Below are 23,901 nucleotides of genomic sequence, written 5' to 3' on the forward strand. Positions count from 1 at the left end.
AAAGTACAGATTTAAAGTCACTCAATTCCAGACTTGATAAAGGTGCTTGCCTCTGTTCTAATTGCCTGACAGAAGCAAAGCAAAATCTCTTTGAAGATAAATATCATCAGCCAGAAACTCAAACTATCTCCATAATTTTACCTGTTTAATGTCTGACATTCAACTGAAAATTTCTAAGCATATCAGGAAAAAGTACCCAACTACCATATAAAAAGAGAAGAAATAAATCTCATGAACACAAAGCTGAGCAAACATACCACACAGGAAAGAGTACATACTGAATATGTCCATTTATAAAAATTCAAAAACTTGCAAAAGTAATCTAGGCTATTAGAAGTCAGGACAGTGGTTACTTTGGGGAGGAGGGGAGTAGTGACTATGGGGCGGGGGGGGCACTGGTTCTATTCTCTTTCTTTATTTAGGTAATAGGCACAGGGGTATGTTCACTTTGTGAAAATTCATTTACCTGTATATTTGTGACTTGTTCACTTTTCCATATTATGTTATAACTCAGTAAGTAACAAAGTAGAATCAACCTTATATTACACTGTTAAAATTATGCAAAAACCTGTACCTGTGAACATATGAATCAATTAAAATGCAATTTCAGATGTTGAAATTTTTGAACTTTTTCTTTTTTAAAAATATTTTAATTGCTATATAACTTGTGTTACTTAAAAAGAGACAAATAAACAACAAAATTAAGTCCAGATTATTTTCTGCAACTGAAGAGCCTCCAGGAATTTCAATATTTTGGAATCTGTCTTCAGAGTTAACTATTTATTGTGGTCCACAACTCAATACCAGATTCAAGATCACTCAAGTTTACAGAAGCAGATGGGGCTGACAAGGCAGTTCCCATCCTCTCTTGAGATCTCTCTGCATGTAAACAGACACTTCTTTCTGTCCTTCCCTGTCCCATTTTCAGATTTCATATATATACTGCCAGAACTGTTCCTGCTCTGAGACATTTAGTTTGCCATTCCACCAGTAGTTAATTCTTTGGTATAATTTATCTCGATTTAGAAACTGTAACGTTATAACTTTTCAAAGTTTACCTTCACTTGAGCCCAGAAATATGTCTCTCAACTGTTTCCATTGTCCAAGGTAGTTAACATTTTGTGTAATATTTAAATTTCTGTTAAATTTCATGTTATTTAATGGTTAGAATGACCGGGGTAGGGTAGGAAGGCTACCTTTTCACATTAGAATACCCGTAATTTCTGCTGGATCTATCATTTTTTTAAACATAAATGAGTAATTCAGGTGATAAGCCAGTGACCCCTGATAAAATACTTTGTTATCTCTCATTTACAGTTCCAAAGCAAAGTACTTTTGAAGTAATATTCCTATGATTAATTTCTGTTTGGAGCATGGATTTGCCTAAAGGAAAACTCAAGCATTAGAAAGCTATTCTTCCAAATACTTGGAGGTACAGAATTGAGGTCCCAGTGTTACCTCACATAAAAAATTGGGGAATAAAATCCAGTCTAGAAGAATACATTTTTCCTCTTGAGACTAACTAAGCAAAACTAAGGGGCTTTCTTAATTCCTCCAGAAACTTTCTGGAGGTAAACAGTGTAATCATTGCGTAAACATTAAGGAAGACCTATTCATCTTCGAGGAGCTGAGACCTGCAAACTGGAGGAGCAGTGGACAGGCTTGGCCAGAGTAACATCTGACCCCTAAAGGAGAGGTCACACTAGGGCATCAGATAGATTTTGTCCTGGGGTTCCATGTGTAATACGTGAATGTGATCATAGGTTTGCCAGAGGAGATTACATTGAACCTTCCTCATGTAATTTGTTCACGCTCTCTTTTGTTCCCCAAATAGACTAATTCTCTCATTAATGATTCACCTTTTGGGGTTGAGTATTATCCTTTTTTTAATCTTTTTAATTGTCACCTTATCTCTTAAATAATACCTACACTATTGCCTGTCAACTTTTGTCTTAAACATTGAGTATTTGTATTTTAATATGAACTCAGACCACCCTTCCCTGTGGAAAGGAGGGCAACAGAAGACACCTTTAGGTTGTTGTATGACTTTGCTTAAGGCTGACCATGTCTTATGGGTATTCGGGCTTTCGTTTCAATCTCATCATCCCGTTCTCAAAACCTGCGTGCCGGGAAGCATTTTCATACCTGATAGAAGCTATCCACTTGCCGTACATAACCAGCCACTTCAGGATCAGATTTAAGGACCTTCCAAACTTTTCTTTCTGCCTTCTTATAATCCTGGGATCCTTTCCAGTTCATGGCCATCAAGGAGCGCTCTGTCAGGGGAGCTGCCACGATGATGTCCAGTTGGCCATTGTAGATTAGAACCTGAAATGAAATTGAGCAAATGCAGGATTCAGCAGGGGAAGCCAGTCAATGTATCTAGGTACAGATAGTGCACACAAGAGAGAAAAGGGAATGTTAGCTGCTCTGGGGCACTGCTCAGAGACGCCAACCCAGGAACTCAGTAGGGTCCCTTTCTTCCAGTTGGCTACATACACCAACAACCTGAAATAAACTCATGCCTTGTCTCAACCACTGCATTCTTCCAAAAGTATGATTCTTCATAGGAATCTGCAAACATCTCTCTTGTTGCAAAAGCATTTGTGCTGTATTACCCAGCAATATAGGTTTTACTTGGATGTATGGCTATGTTAAGGAAGAAGACTGTGGTTACAGTTCAGTGGAACTAAGGAATGGTACACACTGGGACTGTCATGAAGCCTGCATTTGATTATTTTCACTTTTCAGGCCCTGCAGCAGCTGGCAAGCTGGGCATTCCCTCGTGGCTGCTGGTAATCCATGTTGCTTTCCCCTCCTACATTTCAGTGACAACTATAATTTTTTGAGGCAGACAGATAGATGCAGGTGCCTCAAATTTGTTATTTGTTGGAGGCAACCATGTCTGCTATGCCACTTCCAAAGACCTCCTTTCTTAAATAGGATAGCCACTTGTCAAAAATGAGGAATGTCCTTCAAAATGCCTAAGATACATTTTTTTTTAGCCAAGTTGATGGGTACTATAGGAGAAACTCTGAGGCAACTCTGGTCTTTTCTTCCCAAACAGTTTTCAAGATATTCAGATAATACCCAATGCTGCTGAAGTTGTGAAGCTACTGGGGGCAGTGTGAATGGCATTACTCTTCAGGAAAGCAACCATCACTTTTTAATGCAAAGACTTTATAATGTTGAGACTTTGTCCCAGTAATCCCAGTTTGTGGAATAAACTCTATGAAAATGAGCCCAAAGAAATAAAAAATATATATATTTAACAATATTCACTGAAACTTTATAATGACAAATTTGAACACAGTCTAAAAGTTCCATATTAGTGAGTGGTTAAATAACCACGGTACAGAAATTCTATGAGATATTGCAAAGCCGTTTAAACTGTTGGACTACAAAGTTGTCACCTCATTCTCCTTGAGTCCAGCCTCTTTCACCTGAACTCAGGAGATGGCTATCTTAAGCTTGTGTTCCTCATCCCATTTTTCATTCCAGAAGTGCACATTATGGGGCTCACTGCCCTGCTCTTTGGATCTGTGCTCTTTACTGCCTGTTGATAAAGTCTGAAAATTATTGCCTCATATACTATATCCATCTTATATCTGTTTATAGTGTAAGTGCAAACTCAGTGGATGATAATGCCACAAGAAGAATTCTGATTTAAAAAAAAAATTGTTCATCATCAGCTTTCTCACAAAATAGTTGTGGTTCATTTATTCTCTGTAAATAAAAATTTTTTTTTCTTGTAAAAATAAATAAACTGTTGGACTAAACCACGAAGCAATGTAGAAAATGCTTATCACATAATGTTAAGTATGAAAGCTGAATGCCAAATATATATCCCAATTATGATATATAAAATTGACATACTTATTTACATATATGGAGTGAAACTTTAAAAAAAAGGAATAGAGTTGATTAATTTTGGTGGTGGAAATCTGAGTAATTTCCCCCTTTGTTTTCTACTCTCCTTAGGCTATTTTTCACACTTGTTGATTCTCATTGTCACTCCACCACCAACAAAGAGATTTTCTTCAACTCCATGCTACCTTTGATCTATTTGGAAGCTCTGGTTTGACTCAAGTGAAGACCTTCGGTTGAATCCTCAAACTGGATATAAAATGTTTCACTGCATGTTTCCATCTCTGCCCTCCTGGTACAGGCTTCTTAAAAGGCTTATACATAATTAAAAAGCCCAGGACTTTTACACACTCCAAATCCTCAAGCAGCAGTGGGCCAGGATTCAGCCTAAGATGAAAGAGCCCTGGGCCTCACCTATAGGAATACAGGGTCTTTCATGTTACTCAGTCCTCATCACCACATCCACTCTCCTATGAAGAACCCCCCCTTACAGAAAATCCTGATGGATTTAAAGCCTTTTTAAAAAACTCAACTATAGCAATAAAAATTTGCATTGTTTATACAAAGAAATTGCCTCAAAGACCTTGAATACTTATGGCCCATGCAAAACTCCTACAGCTGTTTTGCCAACAGTATGGAAACAATTACACATGATCTGTACCAGGAAACAAGGCTTAAATACTTCACCATCCTAGGAAGGCCTGATTATAGCTGATTAACGAAGATAATCATCTATAAAGTAATTCTTCTAGAATCCAGTGAAAAGATGCTGATTAACTAGCAAACACACAAGTGTATGTAGCCATCTTTCTTCCTCGTGGCTACTCTATGAAGCTTGCATCTTTCTGAGTGTCATCAGGATATTGTTACCTTACTACCATCAGGATATTCTGAAACTGGTTTGAATTTTCATCTTTGAGGGATGATAGCAAACTCCACAGGTTACAGCAAAAACAGGCTGATATGTACAGCATTAGGGTACACGTTTGTTGAAATGAATTGAAACGAAGCCCATCCCTGAGCCATTTCCCTTGTTTTTCAAGACATCATAAACAAGAATACTAACACTCCAGAATGAGGCAGTGAAGGGCTGGACTGCGTAATTTTGTGCATGTGATGTGCAGAAAGCCTACTTTTGGGGGCAAATGGAAATCCTTCCTTTGCAAAGCAAGGAAAACAGTTTTAACTACTAAAGGGCACGTAAGTCAAATGCAGCAAAAAAAGAAATCAGGTTAATGATCAAGCGAAGTGATTTCAGAGCTGGCATTTAAGGCTGCCTTAAATATAAGAATTCCAGAGCTTCTATTTTTATCTAAATGTCACATTTACTCTCTTCAGCCCCCACAGGAATATCCCAGTTGGGTGCCTCCAGGGCTGGGTGAGTGGGTGAGATATCCCAGGATCCGGTGACAGTGAGCTGAGAAGCCAGGTGGGTGTAGCACAGGGCTGGGTGGTCCTGAAGCCGGAGGGCACGTGTTGGCCACCCACATCCTGAGTGACAGAGAAGTTCCAGGACAAGGCTTAAACCGCAACAGGTTGGCCACTTACGAAGGATCTGCACACATTCGCCCACTTCTTCCTGGTGGGGTGATCTGTCCCGGTTTGCCCTGGACGGAGGAGTTTCCCAGGATGCTGGGCTTGCAGGCTAAAACTGGGACAGCCTGGGGCAAACCTTCCCCTGAGGCTTGCTGGTATTTTAAGCAACAGGGTGTAAAGACAGAGAGGTGGAGACAGAAATGAATGCAGCTTTTAGCTACGCTTCCCTTGTCAGGAGTGACTCTAACAAAACAAGGGGCAGGGAAAGCGCTGGTTGGAGCAGGTTTCCAGGGACACAGCAGGCAGCACTCCTGAGCAACCAGTGTCCTCACTTTCCTTTCTGGTCAGCTGTGAGGCCTCAGTTAAAGAGCAGAGGCACTCCTTTTAGGGAATGTTCTTTTCTTTTACTACTTAGAGGTCTGACTGGTTAGTTTGTTGAAACTGATGGTGATGCGAAGACATGGAAAAATACTTATTAAAAAAATCAATGAAAAACTATGATCCTACTGTTCATGCTCTATAATTACTATATTTTAAAAGGATGCTTCAAACTTGGGAAAAGAATACATCAAAATACTAGCAGTTAAGGTAGTCAAAATATGGGCGATTTGTTTTAACTTGGCTATTTTCTAAGTTTTGGGGGTATGTTGGGATGCTTCCAAAACGAAAAAATAATAAAAAGAACAGTAACACTAAGAGGTTGGACACCTCAATTTGGCAAAAGATGGGTCTTTATTGGGGAATAATTTGTGCTAACTCAAGTATTACCAGCTCTCAGTTCTTTTCATGACAACTAGGTAAACAGCATAACTTTAGTTCAATCATAGATGATCTTAAAAACTCATTCCAGAATTCAAGCATTTACAAGAGATGGCACTAGGCGATTTGGATTACGAGCATCCCTCTCTCTCTCTTTTTTTTTCCAAAAGGAAGAGATGAGAAAATCATTTTTTTAATGTTCTTTACTTTCCAAAGTGTTTTCATGTACACATAGCTTTATTCACATCCAGCTTCACAGGGTAGGGATGAGACGTATTACAGGGCCCGCCTCCACTTTACTGTAAAGGAAATCGTGACACAGGGAGGTGTCAGAATGCATCCTAGATCCCACACTTCCAAACTTCTTCCTAAAACGCCTTAAGAAAGGAGCTAAATTCCTGCAAACAGCAAGCATTTACTGACTCCCCACAGCTACATGTTTAAGTGCTACTCCAAGCCTTAGGAAACAGAGTTGGTGGAGAAGGAGACATAGTTCACATCTCCGGTTCAGAAACAATCTCATCTGTTTGTCCAACTCTGGAGACATCTCTCATTCCTCACTTTGGCTCTATGGACCAGGATGTGTGCAAGGACATTACTCAGCTGGCAACAGATGCCTGACTTCTGTTATAGGGACTGGCCCTCCTTAAGCAGCTGTGGAACAGCATCAGCTCCTGAAGAAGAGAGATCTCTTAGCCCTCACTCCACCTGCAGCCCTTGCACGGTGCCTGACACCCCATAAGACATATGGACACTTGTAGAGTACAGGCAATTGTGCTCTTTAAAGGCTTTCTGTAATGCTGTATAGTGATTGCCCTTTTGTTTGGCCCAGGTCCACTCCCCCTTCCCCTGGTAACTGTATTCCCATTCCCTCAATGGATACAGCCCTAGCGGAGGCTGGCGATCAGTGTTCTTCCTCCTCTATGCAAGGGATGAGCATGTGACCTAAGCTAGGGCACTCAAATGCTCTCTCCCTAGAATTTGGATTGTGGACAGAATGACACAGGGTTCCCTGATGAGTCTGCCCATTAGTTTTGCTACTTGGATCCCCAGAGTTTTCCCTGGTCCCTATCTTTCCTCACTCTAGTTCTTCAGTTTGTCCATGAATTCTGGGACCTATCCTGTCTTCTGACCAGTTCTTTTCATGCTTCAAGTAACCACAGTTGCTGCTGTTGCTAAAAGCATGAAATCCAAACTCATACACCATTGGACCAGTGCCTCACATGCCCCAGCATGCAGTAACTGGGAATTCTTGGACATGTGGTTTAACCTCCATGAGTTGTGGTTGCCTTTCCTGAACATGTAGATGTAAGACCTACATCTCACTGTAGTGAGAATTAATGAGAAAATATGAACAGGGTTCTAAGCACAGCACTGGATACAAATTGGGGGAGTTAGGTAAATATGGTCCTCCTCTTCAAGTAGGTTGATAATGTGATAATGACTTGGAAGACTGACTCAACAAAGAACTTCTAGAATAAACCTCCAAAATATGCATATGGTCTTTCTGTGTCAAATACTCTTTTGTCAGTCTCACTCTTTTAGACAAAGGCCAACAGTAGGAGGGAATCCAGCCAGGGTAAACCTGAACTCTATGTACTCAAATGCATGAAATAGCATGCCTTTCATGACTAATTTTACACACATTGGGCATGGTGTCTCAGCAGTCTTTTCTTGGTACTCAGAGCCATAAGTCTATAAATTACCCTTTAAAAGGAACTTGTAATTTTGAAGCATCCCAAGGAATTTCCCCATACCTAAATGCTAGAAAAGTATGGTTAAGAGTATAGCTTTTAAAAGGACATTTGGGAATAGTAGAACTCTCTCATTGTTCTAATTATGTTGCAGGAACTGTGCTAAGCATTTTATATCCATGATTTTACAACACCCCCAGAAGGCAAGTGTTATTTATGCCATTTTAGGAACAAAGGGACAGAGATGCAGGGAGGTGAGCCAGCTGGTAACAGAGATTCAAGTTCAGATCTGCCTGAGTCCAAAGTGTGTGCTTCTAACCCCTCTTCCACACTGCTCAGTGTATTCCGCTCCCTCCACTGCTCCCCCGCCCAGAGAATACACTGAACAGGTGGTTTATTCTTTGTAATTACACATGCAAGGAGCAAACTTAAATGTAAGCATGACTCTTTGGAATGAAGGATACATGTTTATAGTTAAGAGCACAGGCTCTGTAGCTGGGTTTGAACCTAGCTCTGCCACTTACTAGCAGGATTATCTTGATTAAGTTACATAGCCTGTCTAGAGGTCAGTTTCCTCATCTGTAAAATGGGTAGAAGAGAAACATATATGAGAGAATTACATAACATAATGCATGTAAGCTCTTTGTGTCCCAGGCACATAGTAAGTGTTCAGTTAACACTAGCTATTATTATTGCATTTGAATAATTCAAATAGCTATTCAAATAGCTCAGTTTCCAAATGAGATGTAACCTGTGGATTTCAATTGTGATTTTGGAGGTAAGAGTTAGAATAACGCTTAGGATGGCAAGAGTTCTAACGTAACTGCACTAGGTCATCAATTTCATAAAACAAATGGCAGGGGCTTATAAAAGTCGTATGACACTTGCAGACAGGAGTCTTGAGCTCCAGCCCTGGCTCAGTCTCCCAAGGCCTGTGCTACTGAGTGCCTTGGAGCTGTCATCTACTCACTCTGAGCCTTAATTTTCTCCTCTGTGAAGTGGAATATCTATATCCTAGAGTTCTTGGGAGGACCACATGGGATACTAGTTATAAAAATATCCTATAAGCTGAAGAGCAAGGTTTTATTATTGTTTTTGTTACTCTTTATTAAGAATAATCTGACAAATAAATTTCTATAGTGGTGTGCAAACGTTTTCAATTGGCTGCATTTAGCTTGCAGATATATTCATCTAGGTCCACATGGTGTTGTTATTGTTTTTGCAATTAGATGCTGTCATTTAAATACCCAGACATCTGACCACGCCAGGCCTATATTTCCACTCGGCCACGATGAGTGCAGGCTGTGCAATAGTTATCTCCCTAAGACACAGTCCTACCCCTTCCTGAGTGTCCTTCCCTCACCCCCAACAGAGATGCAAGGGCAGCTGTCATTTATTCAATGCTTATGCTATCGTTCTTCTTAGAAGAGAAACATATTCCTCTGTATCTATGTCTCTGTCACGGGTAGGAAAGAAAGATCAATAGGTCTCAATCCAACTCTACTCATTCATTTCATTTTCTTCAGCTAAGTTTCACTTCCATGTGAAATGGAAAGGAAGTGGCCTTTTGTCTGAGCTGGAGAAAAGAGTTCCTGTTCACTTATACATGGAATGTGTTTGTTTGTTTGTTTAATCTGCTCATGTGAAATTTCTATTTATCCAACAGTAAATCTTTGTGGTGAGCCTAAGGATGGGCACCAAGAGAACAGACATGAAAAGATGTGACCCTGTCCTCCTTATACTCCAGATATTTTTTTAACTTTTCAATATAGTGAATAATCAAAAGAGGAAAAGCAAGTTTACTCTTTCGTTCTCTAAGTTTTCCTTAAAAAGAGGACTTAAAAAAAGTCAGTTTCACTTAAATCTTTCTAAAATCTAAATCATTTTAACATTTCAAACCATAAACGTTTCAGGTTCTGGATGTACATAAATCAGTAGTTTTTTCATGGATTTCACCCTCTCAGCAAGAAAACCTCCCTCTAGGAAAGACCTAGTGAAAAGAATCAGATAATGATTAACCCTTATTTTACACAGTATAAGCTTCTGAAGGATAAATATTTTCCAGGCAGATATAAAGCAACCAATTGTGTCTGCTAAAGATAGCTGCATGCCAGTTTACCTGCCAACTCAACTAAGAAGATCCCACACCCTCTAAACTCAGATTTTGACTTCAAGTAAGTTTGGGGGACAAGGGATGATACTCAAAGGGGAAAAGAGACAACTGTGTTTTTGATGGTGCCTGCGAACACTTGAAAGAAGGGGTTTGGGGCAAAAAATGTATATAAATGTGCATTTTGTTATATTTTCATTGTTGCCTGTATTAAAGCATAAGCCTGAAAATAAATCACATTAGGCCCACTTTCTGGTCTAAACTTTACCTTTTTAAAAATCCAAACTGAAACACACGTGTTGCTGACGGAGAACACAAAGCATTTCTCTTTAAATCCCTGATACCTCCCCTACTTATTAGGAAAATTACAGAGATGCCGCAGAAGGAGGCTTTGGTCTCTCAGCACAACAGGAAAGCAAACTGAGCTTTTGTGAGAAGGCTGGATTTTTGTTGTTGCGTTTTTAGACGAAAGATTTATGCTTATATTTTGGCCCATTTACAATCCATCATAATACTTTGCAGACAAAGTTATGCTCTTTTCCCAATGATCCAGTGACCTTAATCTCTAACATTTTGTGGTTTCCTGTTTGGGGAAACAGCCTAAGCTATTCCAGGCTGCACAGCATTCCCAGTTGGCTGCTGTCTGTCTTAGTTTTGAATGTTCTCCTGTTCGCTAATCAAAAAAAAAAAAAATTTTTTTTTAAAGAAGCCTTCCCTACAGATGCTAAATCAATGAAACTCCTACAAAGCAGCCCCCCACACTTCCTCTTCTGGTTGCCTTACCTATCATTCTTCTATTACAAACTCCAACATACCCAGGAGTTCTCTCTGCCTGGAGCAATTAGCATGACCCGCCAGTAACTTTCTCCCAAAGAGAAGAGAATTAATTTCATTAATATCCAACTCAACCCAGGGCAATCCCCAAGGGTTTCTCAAAAGCTCAGCTGCAAAAGAAAAACAATTTCAGCTATATAGTATAACGTTTAGCAATTTTCCCCACTGGAGGCAGAGTTGTTATTCTTCCAGGGACAACGCCTGGGCCCCAGTTGCCCGTCGCTCGCACTTTTGGCCCTACTTCTTCCTGGTGACTTTGCAGGGATATAGGGCTACAACACTCAGGAAGCCTGAGTCCCCTGGGCCTGCCTGGAGGAGACTGTGGTAGAAAAATAATGCCAGCATTGAACGAAACAGTAGTCACTTCTGCAACCAAGCCGTTCTTCAAATGAGACATACTTTGCTTCCAAGTTTAAGGAAGACAAAGAAAGAGAGAAAATGGACTTAGAATAAACACCCCCGTGTTCGTGCCATTCCCCTACCAGCTGGTTTTGCCAAGATGAGCAAAGAAAAATGAGAGTGGGGCAGGGAGTTTGAGTGAGTGTCCAGTGGTTACACAAATAATAGTGAGTGTCCAGTGATTACACTAAGAAAATTATTCCTGCTTTCTTGCAACTTAACTGTAAATAATTTAGTTGCTTTTAGAATGGAACAAGAAGCAAAGCCAACCTGAAAATAATCCAGTGAGCCAGCACTCCAACCCAGGGATCTTTGAAAAAACTTTAACTACCTAGAACAGCATAATTAACATGACTTTTAATAATGACCCAGAATAATATTTTCCTCCCATTTGAATAGAAGAGTCCTGGGGGCCCACTCTAGGGGGTCCTTTGCTCTGCTTCTTGTTTCAGGGTCTGTTCTCATAGCCCTTTTCTGATCCCCTCACCTCTAACCATCACCTCTCACCTGTTGTCCATCCTCAGTAACTGGATTTAATGAACTCAAAGTGCTCCAGGAGCAGGCCTGCCTCTCCCCCAGACAAGTCTCTCCAGAGAGGAGTGTCCTCCCTGGTTGTCAGAATGTCAGCTTCAAGGTCATGCCAAGGGTCCTCTCCAAACACTGCCCCATGCTTGCCAATGTTATCACTCTACTAAAAAAGTGGGCTGAGGAACCAATTTCTTTACCTTTCCACATTATTAAATGTACTTAATTAATCAGTACACATTTGCACATAAACCAAACCAACAAGAAACAGCCCCAAAAAGCAAACAAGAATTGCTATAATTTATAATATTTAAGTCTATAGGAATTGACTCACACTCATCAATACAGTAGCCACTGGACACACGTGGCCAGTGAGCTCTTGAAATGTAGCTAGTCCAAACTGAGATGTGCTCTAAGATACACATTGAATTGTGAAGACTTAATACAAAGAAAAGAATGTATAATCTCTCAATAATTTTTTAATATTGATTAAATGCTGGTATGATAATGTATTGGATATACTGGGTTAAAGAAAAGATGTTATTAAATTAATTTCATCCGTTTCTTTTGATATTTTTAATGTGCCTTCTAGAAAATTTAACATTCTATATGTGACTTGTATTTCTATTGGACAGCAGCCATATACCTTGGATTTGGTATATCCTGCAAAGAAAATTGGTCCCTTTGTCAACAGCTGCCAGATGACAGCAGTAACTTCCAAGGACAGCCACTCTTAGAGGAGTGATCTGCAGTTCATGAAGCTGGATTAAGCAAATCAGAAAGAATTTCCTATGGAGGAGTGGAAGATGCTCCTACAGTCTCAATCATTACAACAGGAATAGGTAGGAGCTACAGGAAAACCCCTTGCCATCAAGTCCCCCTGCCAGCTCCCTGTTCCCCAACATTATCAACATCACTCAAGTTCAAAAAAACAATAGTTGTCGCCATAAAATTGAATGGATTCACCAAGGATTTTGAGGGTGAACAAAACCTGAAAGCTGAGCCCCTGCCACTAAACAGTGTCACTGCTGCCCTACTACCCATTGTGCCCAGGCAAGACAGGGAATGATCTCCCTGCTGAAGTTATCCTGAGGGCCAGCTGAGAGCAGAGTGGTCTTGTTGCAGGAGGAATGCTAAACCACCTGGAAAAAGCATTAATTTAGAGGAACCTGGAAGCTCCCAAAGGAATATAAACAGTGGGAAGGGAGGCCTTAGAGAGGCCGTAGAGTACTCACCAAGCAGCAAGGTGCAGCTCACTTTGCAACCCACTTCTCCCATAATAAACTTTCCTTCTAGCTTGAGAAAATTCTAGTTCTCTGTGGATGAAGATTACTTTGCCTTTCTCTTAGGAGAGGACTAGAGTGACAGTAAGTAGGCCCTCATCCAAAGAGCCAGACAGGTCACTTCTACAAGTCTAATTCCTACCTGTTGTTATCAATCTCCAGGTGAGTAGCAAAGTCAGTGAAAAGCTTCCAGCCAGGCTGATCTCACAAAAGCAAGCAAGTGGCTGGTTGTACAGCTTACTTTTCTTTATCAAAAAGTTTTTTTTAAAAGTCTAAGTGGTGCTCTGGCCTCTTTATGTTTTCATCTACATGGGAAAACCTGGTATCAGTCAGGTTGCAAGATTCTCTGCCCCATACTCTCAATAGTGATATTCACCAAGGTCCCCTCATTACTCTGCAATTAGGGTTTTTTTGGTGGTTTTTTCCTCCCCCAAACACAACTCTCCCTTATTTGTTAAGGAAAGCATCCCTTTCCCTTTTCTTCCTAGAGAACGTCAAATGGTCTCAAAAGGATTGTACACATCCCTGTAGCAAATAGGGGGACTGTCAGGGGGCTGAAGAAACAGACTTGAAGGTGCAGTGAAAGGAGCACCACGTGAGGAAAATCAAGACGGAGGAGGTCAAGGGCTCCTGCCCAGAGCGATTCTTTCGAAAGCTTGGTTGAAGGTTCTTCTGGCTTTCATTTAGTCACATGCCATTCGGCACAAGGACACTGTGCCGGGTGCTGTTACCCAGTGACAACACTAGAGAGCCGCTCATAATGAGTAAGTAGATAGCACAGGCTGCCCCATTGGGGGGGGGGGGGCGCGGGGTGGGACGACTTCTACAGTGCAGGCCAGGCAAATCCAGCAGGGAAAAGCCCCTAGGAAGAGCCCGAGAGTTGTGAATGTGGCTTCCTTAGGCAGTGGGAAGTATGTGAACGCTGCTCTCCTTACTGGACTACAAGGCCAGGGCCAAAAGACACGGAATTAAGTCATCCACATTCAGATGGAAGCAGAGGAAACTGCAGTGCAAAGACCCCTGGGCCTGGAGGCAGATCCTGTGGCAAACAGACTTAAATGATGATGGTGATGATGATGACTGTGATTAGGAAAACCCAAACCCAAACCCAAACCCAAACCCTGGCTCTATCACATCTGATGTGACTATCGTAGAGAGCAAATAAGCGCCCTAGTGCCAATCTATCCATTAAACACGAGTAAAGCTTATTTCTTAATTTCCTTTTTTTAAAAAATAAAATATTAATGTACACTATTTTCCCCCCACACCCCAGGGGACGGTGGTTGGCACACACTACTTTGAAGACCACTGGTTTCCAACAATCCAATCTTTTAGAACATGTTGGCATCGTTTTGCATCTTCTGTTACACTAAGACACAAGAAATAAAGACTGAGAAGCTACTGCAGCGTGGTGACATTATTGCACAAGAGATATTCCTCATTGTTTCCAGAAAGCAATACTCTTCTCACGCTTTCCGTATTTATCTTTTCAAAGTCAACTGATGTAATTGCCTGTGTTTCATACCAGCTGGATTTCATAGCAACTGGATTTAAATGTGTGTTTCTTAGCTTGTTGATTTTTAGGTCCCTGGAATCTACATAACAAATGGTATCACCACTTAATATCTTTCTTCTTGGAACACCCTCACTCTGCTGTATTTGGGTGGCTCCAGATTAAATTCTACTTTTATGTTGCCATAAATCACAAACGTACCTTCTAATGTTTTGAGCATGAGGTACCTTCAAACAACACATCATCAACAAGCAAAGCAATTTGAAATAAACCAATTCACACAGCAGAATATATTATCAAATGGCTTAAAGAAATAAGTAAGAGTAAATAAAAATATATGCTGGTTCTCATTTGAGTATTTCATCCCAACATCAGCTTAAAGGACAAACAAGAAAAGGCATCAATAGCATGGCAATTTGGGGTGAAATCAAAATCTGTTTAATAATTTATGGGTATGCTTTTTTCCTTTTATTCATTGAAATGCTTAAAAATCAAAGAAGCCCAGGAGAAGCATGCCTCGTTAAAAAAAATTACTGCTGGGCTTCCCTGGTGGCGCAGTGGTTGGGGGTCCGCCTGCCGATACAGGGGACACGGGTTCGTGCCCCGGTCCGGGAGGATCCCACGTGCCGCGGAGCGGCTGGGCCCATGGGCCATGGCCACTGAGCCTGCGCGTCCGGAGCCTGTGCTCTGCAAGGGGAGAGGCCACAACAGTGAGAGGCCCATGACTGCAAAAAAAAAAAAAAATTACTGCTGTTCTTGCACTTGGATTATAACTAAAATAGGTAAAAGTAATTCACAAGGAACTTGACAGTGTAACTGATTTTCAAATGCATACTATTTTTATTTGCCTGCAAAGTGATGACTGCTTATTGATAGTATGATTACATAAAACACATGTCCCAGGATTAGCTTCCCTCTCTTCTGTTATGCTTCCCTAAAAACTACTCCCTCCTCACAGAAGTTTTTCACAGAATGGTACTGGCATTCTCTTTATGGTCTTCAAAGGGTTTGAAAGAAAAGTGATCATATCAGATTATAGTCAACAAAGCTAGACTTTTCCCATCATGGTCCGATGGAAGCTCAGAGTCCAACTTAGCAGCTGAATCGGACCCAATTAAGTGTTAAATTTTTATTGATACACTAGACATTTATCAAATCTAGTTTCCTGGCACTATCACCATTGACATTTTGCCATCAGAAGATGTTATGAAGGAAAATGCCACAAGCAATTAAAATGACTGCTAAAATGACTTAGATTTACTAGAAAAATTTACCTTTCAAACTTCTAAGTCACATCCATTAGCCAGGAATTGCCCATTTCTAAAGGAAGAGCTTTTGATAGCCTAGGATAAGTAAATAAAACTCCTGACGACCTGGGTGTTAAGATTTCAGTCTGGTGGTGAAGCTGAGAAGCATTAAGATCCTGAATTCTGAAGATGCAATTAGTTGAAACTTAATGAGCTGCAGAATGATAAGTGACAGGGAAATGTAACTTTATATTTACAATTTCCTGACTAGATGAACTTTTAAACACAGCAAACTAAGCCCTACCCAAGGGCAATTTAACCTTTAAAAGCAAAAGCATATGGAGGTATTAGCCTTTGGAGATGGTACCTCTTAAAACATCAGTGGCCTTCCAGACAACTTAGCAACAAGGGCAACCTCAATCCAAGGGCAACATTTTGCTTTGGATCCAAATGGCCTCTAGAGCTGTAGCTCCTGTTTTTTTGAAATAATGGTTTCATACAGGAAATACACCACACACACACACACACACACACACACACACACACACACACACTCACAAACACACACTCACATTCTCTCTTTCATGTACTCTTAGTCTTTAAAAATATAGCTTATATATTTTTAGGAAGGCAAGAGCTGCAACCAAACAGAAATGGAGGTTGGAAACATATTCAGAATCTCTAGCAAGAATCTTCATAAGAAAATGTAACTTCTTTATCATAAAGTACTAAGGACCGGGGGACTTCTACAAAGAACACGGGACTCAAAACCAATAGCTTTCATGGGGTATGGGCTGCATTTCCTAGATTTTAGAGATGCCCTATCCCTATCTATCTGTCCATCTATCTATCTATCTATCCACCTGCTACTATATTTTATTACTTTGAAAATCAGGATACATCTTACAATCAGTGTATTTGTTTTTGTTTTTTAAAAAATGCTGCTTAAAAGAGGAAGGAATATAACATACATAATATAATCAATAGTAACTGGAGTGGTGAATTATTTGCACTTACTAAAATTCAAATAAGTTTACTATAAAGACAGCTTATGATGTAAATGAACAGATCATCTGTCTTCTTTCTGTCATTCTGTCCTTTCCCCACTCCTTTCCTTCCTTCCATCCCTCCTTCCTTTCTTCAAAGTTTACGGCACACTACTATGTGTTAGTTGCTATACTAGGCAACTAAATCAGAACCTTTGGTGGAGGGGGTCGTAATTAAGTATTTTTTAAAGCTTCCCAGGCACTTCTAATGCAAAGAGAGCAATGTGAACCATAGCTGAAGTGGAAGAACAGTTTAAGAATGGTAGGAAAAGAGAAGATTAAGGGAAGTAAAATGTTCTAAGCAACATCTACTCTCTGTGAAGCCTTTTATTACTTCCTTTGTTCCCAAGACAATTCTTCTTTCATTATTAACGTTTGTTAAGTGCCTACTATGTGCCAGGCACAGTGGTAGGCCCTGGGTACAGAGTGGTGAACAAGAAGGTAAGATGGCTGCCCTTACACGGTTTGTTGTCTATGAGATAGAATTTTACAGATTAGGAAGTGAAAGGGAGAACTTCAATTCCAGGCAGCTTGACTTCTGACACCGAACATATTTTAACATCACCATCAGGGAGTTGTAACATAATTTGCAAGTAAATTGGCTACCCACCAATGAGCATAGAGAGCCAGGTAGAAAAAGATTATTTTAATTACCTGCTATTTTGGATTATGTAATCAATGTCTACCAGCGAGGAAAACTGATGGAATTCTCTGTGAGAGCAGATCAGTGTCCTTGCCTCCACCACAATGCCTCATAATTCTCTGAAGTATGCTGAGGGACTTTAAAGTCATGGCCATACTAAGCAGCCCACATGCTCACAACATGGTCAATTAAATCTCTGCAAAGCACTAATCACAGTCTACCTCCTTCAAAATTTTATTGTATATATTATATATACACCAAAGAATGTATTATAACATATCTGTAGGTTAGGAAGTATAAGAATAAATATACATTCACAGATGCACCAGCCACCTTAAGAACTAGTATAGTACCAATATCACTGAATCTACCCAGTGAACTTCTCCCCTATCCCCACCCCCGTCTGTCTACCCCACAGAGAGAACCACTATATAATACTATTCCATTTATAGGCAATATCCAAAACAGGCAAATCCACACATACATTAAATTAGTGGTTTCCAGGGGGTGGAGGGAGGGAGAATATGGGAATTACTGCTAAAGCATAAGGGGTGTGGGGAGAACATGACAAAAATATTCTAAAATTAAACAGTGATGATGGTTGCAAAAATTTGTGCATATTTAAAAAACTACAGACTTGGGGCTTCCCTGGTGGCGCAGTGGTTGAGAGTCCACCTGCCGATGCAGGGGACATGGGTTCGTGCCCCGGTCCGGGAAGATCCCGCATGCCGCAGAGCGGCTAGGCCCATGAGCCTGCATGTCCGGAGCCTGTGCTCCACAACGGGAGAGGCCACAACAGTGAGAGGCCCGCGTACCACAAAAAACAAAAAACAAACAAACAAAAAACTACAGACTTGAACATTTTAAATGGGTGAATTCTGTATTATGTGAATTATATCTTCAATCAAGCTGCTAAAGAAATAGTATAAAGAAATCCTGCATACTCTTTATGTAGCCTTCAAAATATTAACGTTTTAAATAACCACCATGCAATCATCAAAACCAGAAAATTAACAGTGATATTTTCTTGCTACAGATTTTATTAAAAAATTTCCACTTGTCCCTTAATAACCTTTTTCTGATCCTGGATGCAATAAAAGGTCACATGTTATATATATTTAGTTGTAAAGTCTCCTTAATCCCTCAGTGTTTGTGTGTGTGTAGGTATGTGTGTGTCATTCATGTCCTTTGACAAGTACCAGCCAGTTATTTTGTGGCTAAATTTGTCCCCTAATTTGAGTTCGTCTGCTGTTGCCTCATGATCAAATTCATTCATTTTTGGCAACACACATTAGTGTCCTTCTCAGTGCCCAACACACATTGTGTCCTTCTCAGTGCAACATATCAGGAGGCACAAATGTTGATTTGTCCCATTACTGGTGATGTTAACTTAGATCCTTTGGTTCATATGCTAGACTTCTCCACTATAAAGCTACTATTTTCCCCTTCATCATAAATATTTTGAAGGAGGATACTTTGAGGCTATGTAAACATTCTGATTCTCATCATACTTTCACTAACTGATGTTAGTATCCACTGATGATTCTTTCCTGAAGCAATTATTACTGTTCTATTTGTCAAATAATGATTTTCTATTCCATTATTTCTTACACATTTATTAATTGGATTTTTCTCCCATTCATTTTTTATTTGTTTACATCATCATGAACTCTGACTTTAAAGGGAATGCATATTATGTTTTATAGAACAGAATAATGCTTACTGGTAGATTTTTATTAGGTCAAGAAAGTCTCATACTATGGTAGGCTAAATAATGCCCTGTCACAACATATCTAGTCCTAATCCCTGGAACCAGTGAATGTTACCTTATGCAGAATAAATAAATAAATAAATAAATTAATTAATTAATTAAAAAAATAGAGACTTTGCATGTGTGATTAACTTAAGCATCTTGAGATGGGGAGATTATCTAGGAGGTCCTTAAATGCAATCTCACGTATTCTTCTAAGAGGGAGGCAGATGATATTTGACCACAGAAGAGGAGAGGGCAATGTGACCACAGAGGCAGATGTTAGAATAATATGGCCACAAGCCAAGGAAGGCCAACAGCCACCAGAAGCTGGAATGGATTATCCCATTACAGCCACCCTATTGACACCTTGGTTTCAGCCCAGTGAAAGTGACTTTGGATTTCTAACCTCCAGAACTGAGAGAAAATAAATTTCTGTAGTTTATGCCATCAAGTTTGTGGTAATCCATTAAAGCAAGCATAGGAAATCAATACAGATACTACTATTCCTCGTTTGCTAAAAATTTTTATCCTAAGTGGGTTTTAATTTTATCAAATCCACTTTTTTGCATCTATTAAGATAGAAAATTTTTCTCTTTTAACATTTTAGGTGGTAAATTACATGATAGAACTTCTAATACAAAAATATCCTTGCATTCATGGGATCAACCCAACCTGATCTTTTTTATTCACTGGTGGATTAGGTTGTATTAATATTCTGTTTAGGATTTGTACATATATGCTCATAAGTGACGCTGCTCATTGTATTGCCTTTGCTCCTTTGTCAATGATCAGCTGACTATATTTATGTGAGTCTATTTCTGGGCTCTCTATTCTCTTCCATTTATCTATTTGTCTGTTCTCCAGTCAATACTATACTGTCTTTTTTTGTGTGTGTGGTACGCGGGCCTCTCACTGTTGTGGCCTCTCCCGTTGCGGAGCACAGGCTCTGGTCACACAGGCTCAGTGGCCATGGCTCACGGGCCCAGCCGCTCTGCGGCATGTGGGATCTTCCCAGACCGGGGCACGAACCCGTGTCCCCTGCATCAGCAGGCGGACTCTCAACCACTGCGCCACCAGGGAAGCCCTATACTGTCTTAATTATTGCAGTTTTATATTAAGTTTCCAAGTCAAGAAGTGTCATTCATCTGACTTTGTTCTTCTCCTTCAATACTGAGTTGGCTATTCTGAGTCTCTGCCTTTCCATATAAACTTTAGAATTAGTTTGCCAATACCCATAAAATAACTTGCTGAGATTTTGGTTGAGATTTCATTGAACGTGTAGATCAAGTTGGGAAGAACTGACACTTTGATAATATTAAGCCTTCCTATTCATGAACATGGAATATCTCTCTATTTATTTAGTTCTTTGATTTCATTCATCAAACTTTTGTAGTTTTCTGCATATAGGTTTGTACATAATTTGTTATATTTATGCCTAAGTATTTCAATAGTTTTGGTACTGATGTAAATGGTTTTGGATTTTTAATTTCAAATCCCACTTGTTCATTGCTGGTATATTGAAAAGTGATTGGTGTTTGTATATTAACTCTGTATCTTGCAACTTTGCTATAATCACTTATTAGTTCCAGGAGTTTTCTATTGATTCTTTCAGATTTTCTACATAGACAATCATGCCATCTTCACTTATTCATTCTCCAATACTTTTATTTTCTTTATATAGAGCTGAGTTTCCGATCTATAACATTATCCTTCCCTGTGAAGAACTTCTTTTAACATAATTTGCAAGGTAGGTCTACTGGCAATAAATTCCTTCAATTTGTACTTGTCTGAAAACATCTTTATTTCTGCCCCATTTCTGAGGGATAGTTTCATAGGACACAGAATCCTAGGTTGGTGATTTTTTTTCTCTCAACTCTTCAGGTATTTCTTTCTCTTTTCACTTGCATGGTTTCTGAGGAGAAGTCAGATGTAATTGGTACCTCTGCTTCTTTATAGGTAAGGTGTTTTTTCCCCTCTCTGGCTTCTTTCAAGATTTTTTTCTTTATCTCTGATTTTCTAAAGTTTACATATGATATACCTAGGTGTCGTTTTTTGGCATTTGTTTGCTTGGTGTTCTCTGAGCTTCCTGGATCTGTGGTTTGGTGTCTGACATTAACTTGGGAAAATTCTCAATCATTATTTCTTCAGATTTTGTTTCTGTTCCTTTCTCTCTTTTCTTTCTGGTATTCCCATTATGCATATGTTACATCTTTTATAGTTGTTCCACAGTTTTTGGATTTTCTGGTTTTGTTCAGTCTCTGTTCCCTTTGCTTTTCAGTTTTGGAAGTTTCTACTGTCATATCCTCAAGATCAGCAATTCTTTCCTCAGCCATGTAGTCTACTAAAGAGCCCATCAAAGGCATTCTTCATTTCTGTTACAGTTTTTGATTTCTAGCATTTCCTTTGTCATTCTTTCTTAGAATTTCCATATCTTTGCTTACATCATCCATCTATTATTGTATGTTGCCTACTTTTTCCACTGAAGCCCTTAGCATATTAATCATAGTTTGCAAAAATTCCTGGTCTGATAATTTCAACATCCCTGTCCTATCTGACTCTGGTTCTAATGCTTGTTCAGTCTTTTTAAAGTGTGGTTTTTGCCTTTTAGTATGCCTGGTAATTTTTTGTTGAAAGATGTACATGATGCACTGGATGGATACAGGGTACTGTGGTAAATAACCCTTTTGTAACATGGTGGTAAGATGTGGGGGATGGGAAGCATACTAGAGTCCTAGGATTAGGTCTCAGTCTTTTAGGAGCCTATGACCCTGGACTGCGAACCTCACCAGTGCTTTGCAGTTGCTCCCCCTCACCTCTTAGGTGGGACAGCATAGCTAAAGGCAGCTGGAATTGGGTGTTTCCTTTCCCCCACATGGAAGTCTAGAGCTGAAGTTGAGTATTTCCCTTCCCACAGGTAGATCAGGCTCTGATAACCCCTCAGTGGGTTAGGCTGTGGTAAAATAGCTTTCTGAGGGCAGGCCTTGTTACAGAAAACAAAATGCTCTGGTGTATTTCAAGGTGGTTACTTTTACCTCCTCCTGCCATAAGCAGAAGGGATTTTTCACCAGTATTCACTGTGAAGACATTGCAGATGTCTGGAGATAAAACTACAAAAGTGGGGGCTTCCTCCCATGACTGGATTCCCCTGGAGTTTTTAAGGCTCAGGCTTATCCCCACTGAGCCTCCAGTAATTCATGAATTACAGCTCAGGTTTTCCTATCCTGGCACTGGTTCTTGTGGAGGTTTCTGCTCATGGATTTCTGCTTAGAAAAGTGATTCTCTGTACCCACCTGTCGGTCTCTCCTGTTTGTGAAGTAGTTTGCCCTGTGATGACTTCACTTCTCTCACAGATCTAAGAGGAGTTGTTGCTTTTTCAGTTTGTTCAGCTTTTTACTTGTTGTTAGGACAGAATGGTAACTTCCAAGTTCCTGACATGCCAGACTGGAAACCAGAAGTCTGTCAAGTCCTTTTTACTTTTGTGTTTTCCATGGTTTTTTGTATAACTTTTGTATGTAGCAGGTGCTTAAAGGCTTCTGCTGAAATGTGTTGAACATCATTAGTAATAGCTTATATTTTCAAGCACTTTCTAAGCACCAGTCATTGTTTTAAGTGTTTTATCTACATAATCTATTTAAACCTCATAAGAACTCACCTGTAAGTACCATTATTATTCCCATTTCACAGATGAGGAAGCTGAAGCATAGAGTGTTTTAAGTATCCTCCCCCAAAGGAACATAGCCAGTGAATAGTGGAAACAGAATTCAAACTCAAAATGTCTAACGTGAGAACCCATGCTTATAACCACCATGTGCTATGGACCCAGGTAACTCCTAAATATCGTGATAATATTTAACCATGATCTGATTTAATCATGAATTCCAATAGTCCAACAGATTATCTCTCACTCTAGTTGTTCTGGAAACTGCTAAAATGATATTTCAATTTACCATCTAAATATTTGAAATTACTGAAAAGAGGATGACTTTGAGTACACATCCCCTGTAGGTCTTTACAAGAAAAGGATTATGTTTTCACATAGTCTGTACAGAAACTGATGTACTACACCCTTGTTCTTTTAGTTCTATTAATTTCCAGAAACTGATGAAGGTCTTCCTCAGCCCATCAGATATTCCACATTGCATAAAATGAATCTAGTACTAGAAAGAGACTTCCATGTTCCTATGAATAGAAGCATGTGCAGTATTTTCTATGACAAATTACTACTGAGTCTTACATAAATATAACCTTGAGGGTACTAATGTTTTAAGCCAACCTAGATTGTTCTGATTCCACTGCATACACATTGAGGTTCACCACCATTAACAGACAAGCCAAGGATAATCGCTGCCCTGTGGGCTATGCCAGCTGTAGCCATGGATATGCGGTCTGTTTCAGCAACAGCCACTTTTTGGTCTGCACTCAGACTGACTGCATACTTTGTTCTCTTTCTTTCTGGAAACATGGTTTATCTGCACCACTAATCTATTCTCTTTTTCTGACAACTGATTCAGAGTTTGAAAGTTTAGAAAACATTCTGATTTCATTGGAATTCACATTGATAGGTTTAGGATACATGGGAAACAGAAACAGATACGTTTAAATATCAAGATGCAGGCTCATCTTTAATCAGCATATTCTCCCTTATCAAGCAATTGGACACTGTATGGCGATCAGCCAATACCAGGAGAGTTT

The 23,901-nt window shown here is 39.7% G+C and overlaps 1 protein-coding gene across 2 annotated transcripts in view; it reads right to left on the bottom strand.

Moving 5' to 3' along the window:
- The window catches only part of CPVL (carboxypeptidase vitellogenic like), a gene marked incomplete at its 5' end in the record, with an annotated part of 100,962 nt that overhangs the window by 23,492 nt on the left and 53,569 nt on the right, over positions 1-23,901 (bottom strand). For both annotated transcript variants that reach the window (XM_082846271.1, XM_082846272.1), the window contains one exon: positions 2,146-2,328. In XM_082846271.1, the coding sequence (XP_082702397.1) occupies positions 2,146-2,328 (183 nt within the window). The remainder of the gene's footprint in view (positions 1-2,145; positions 2,329-23,901) is intronic.

The sequence above is a fragment of the Leucopleurus acutus genome (assembly GCF_964270905.1).
Source record: "Leucopleurus acutus genome assembly, chromosome: 9".
In the NCBI taxonomy this organism is placed as follows: domain Eukaryota; kingdom Metazoa; phylum Chordata; class Mammalia; order Artiodactyla; family Delphinidae; genus Leucopleurus; species Leucopleurus acutus.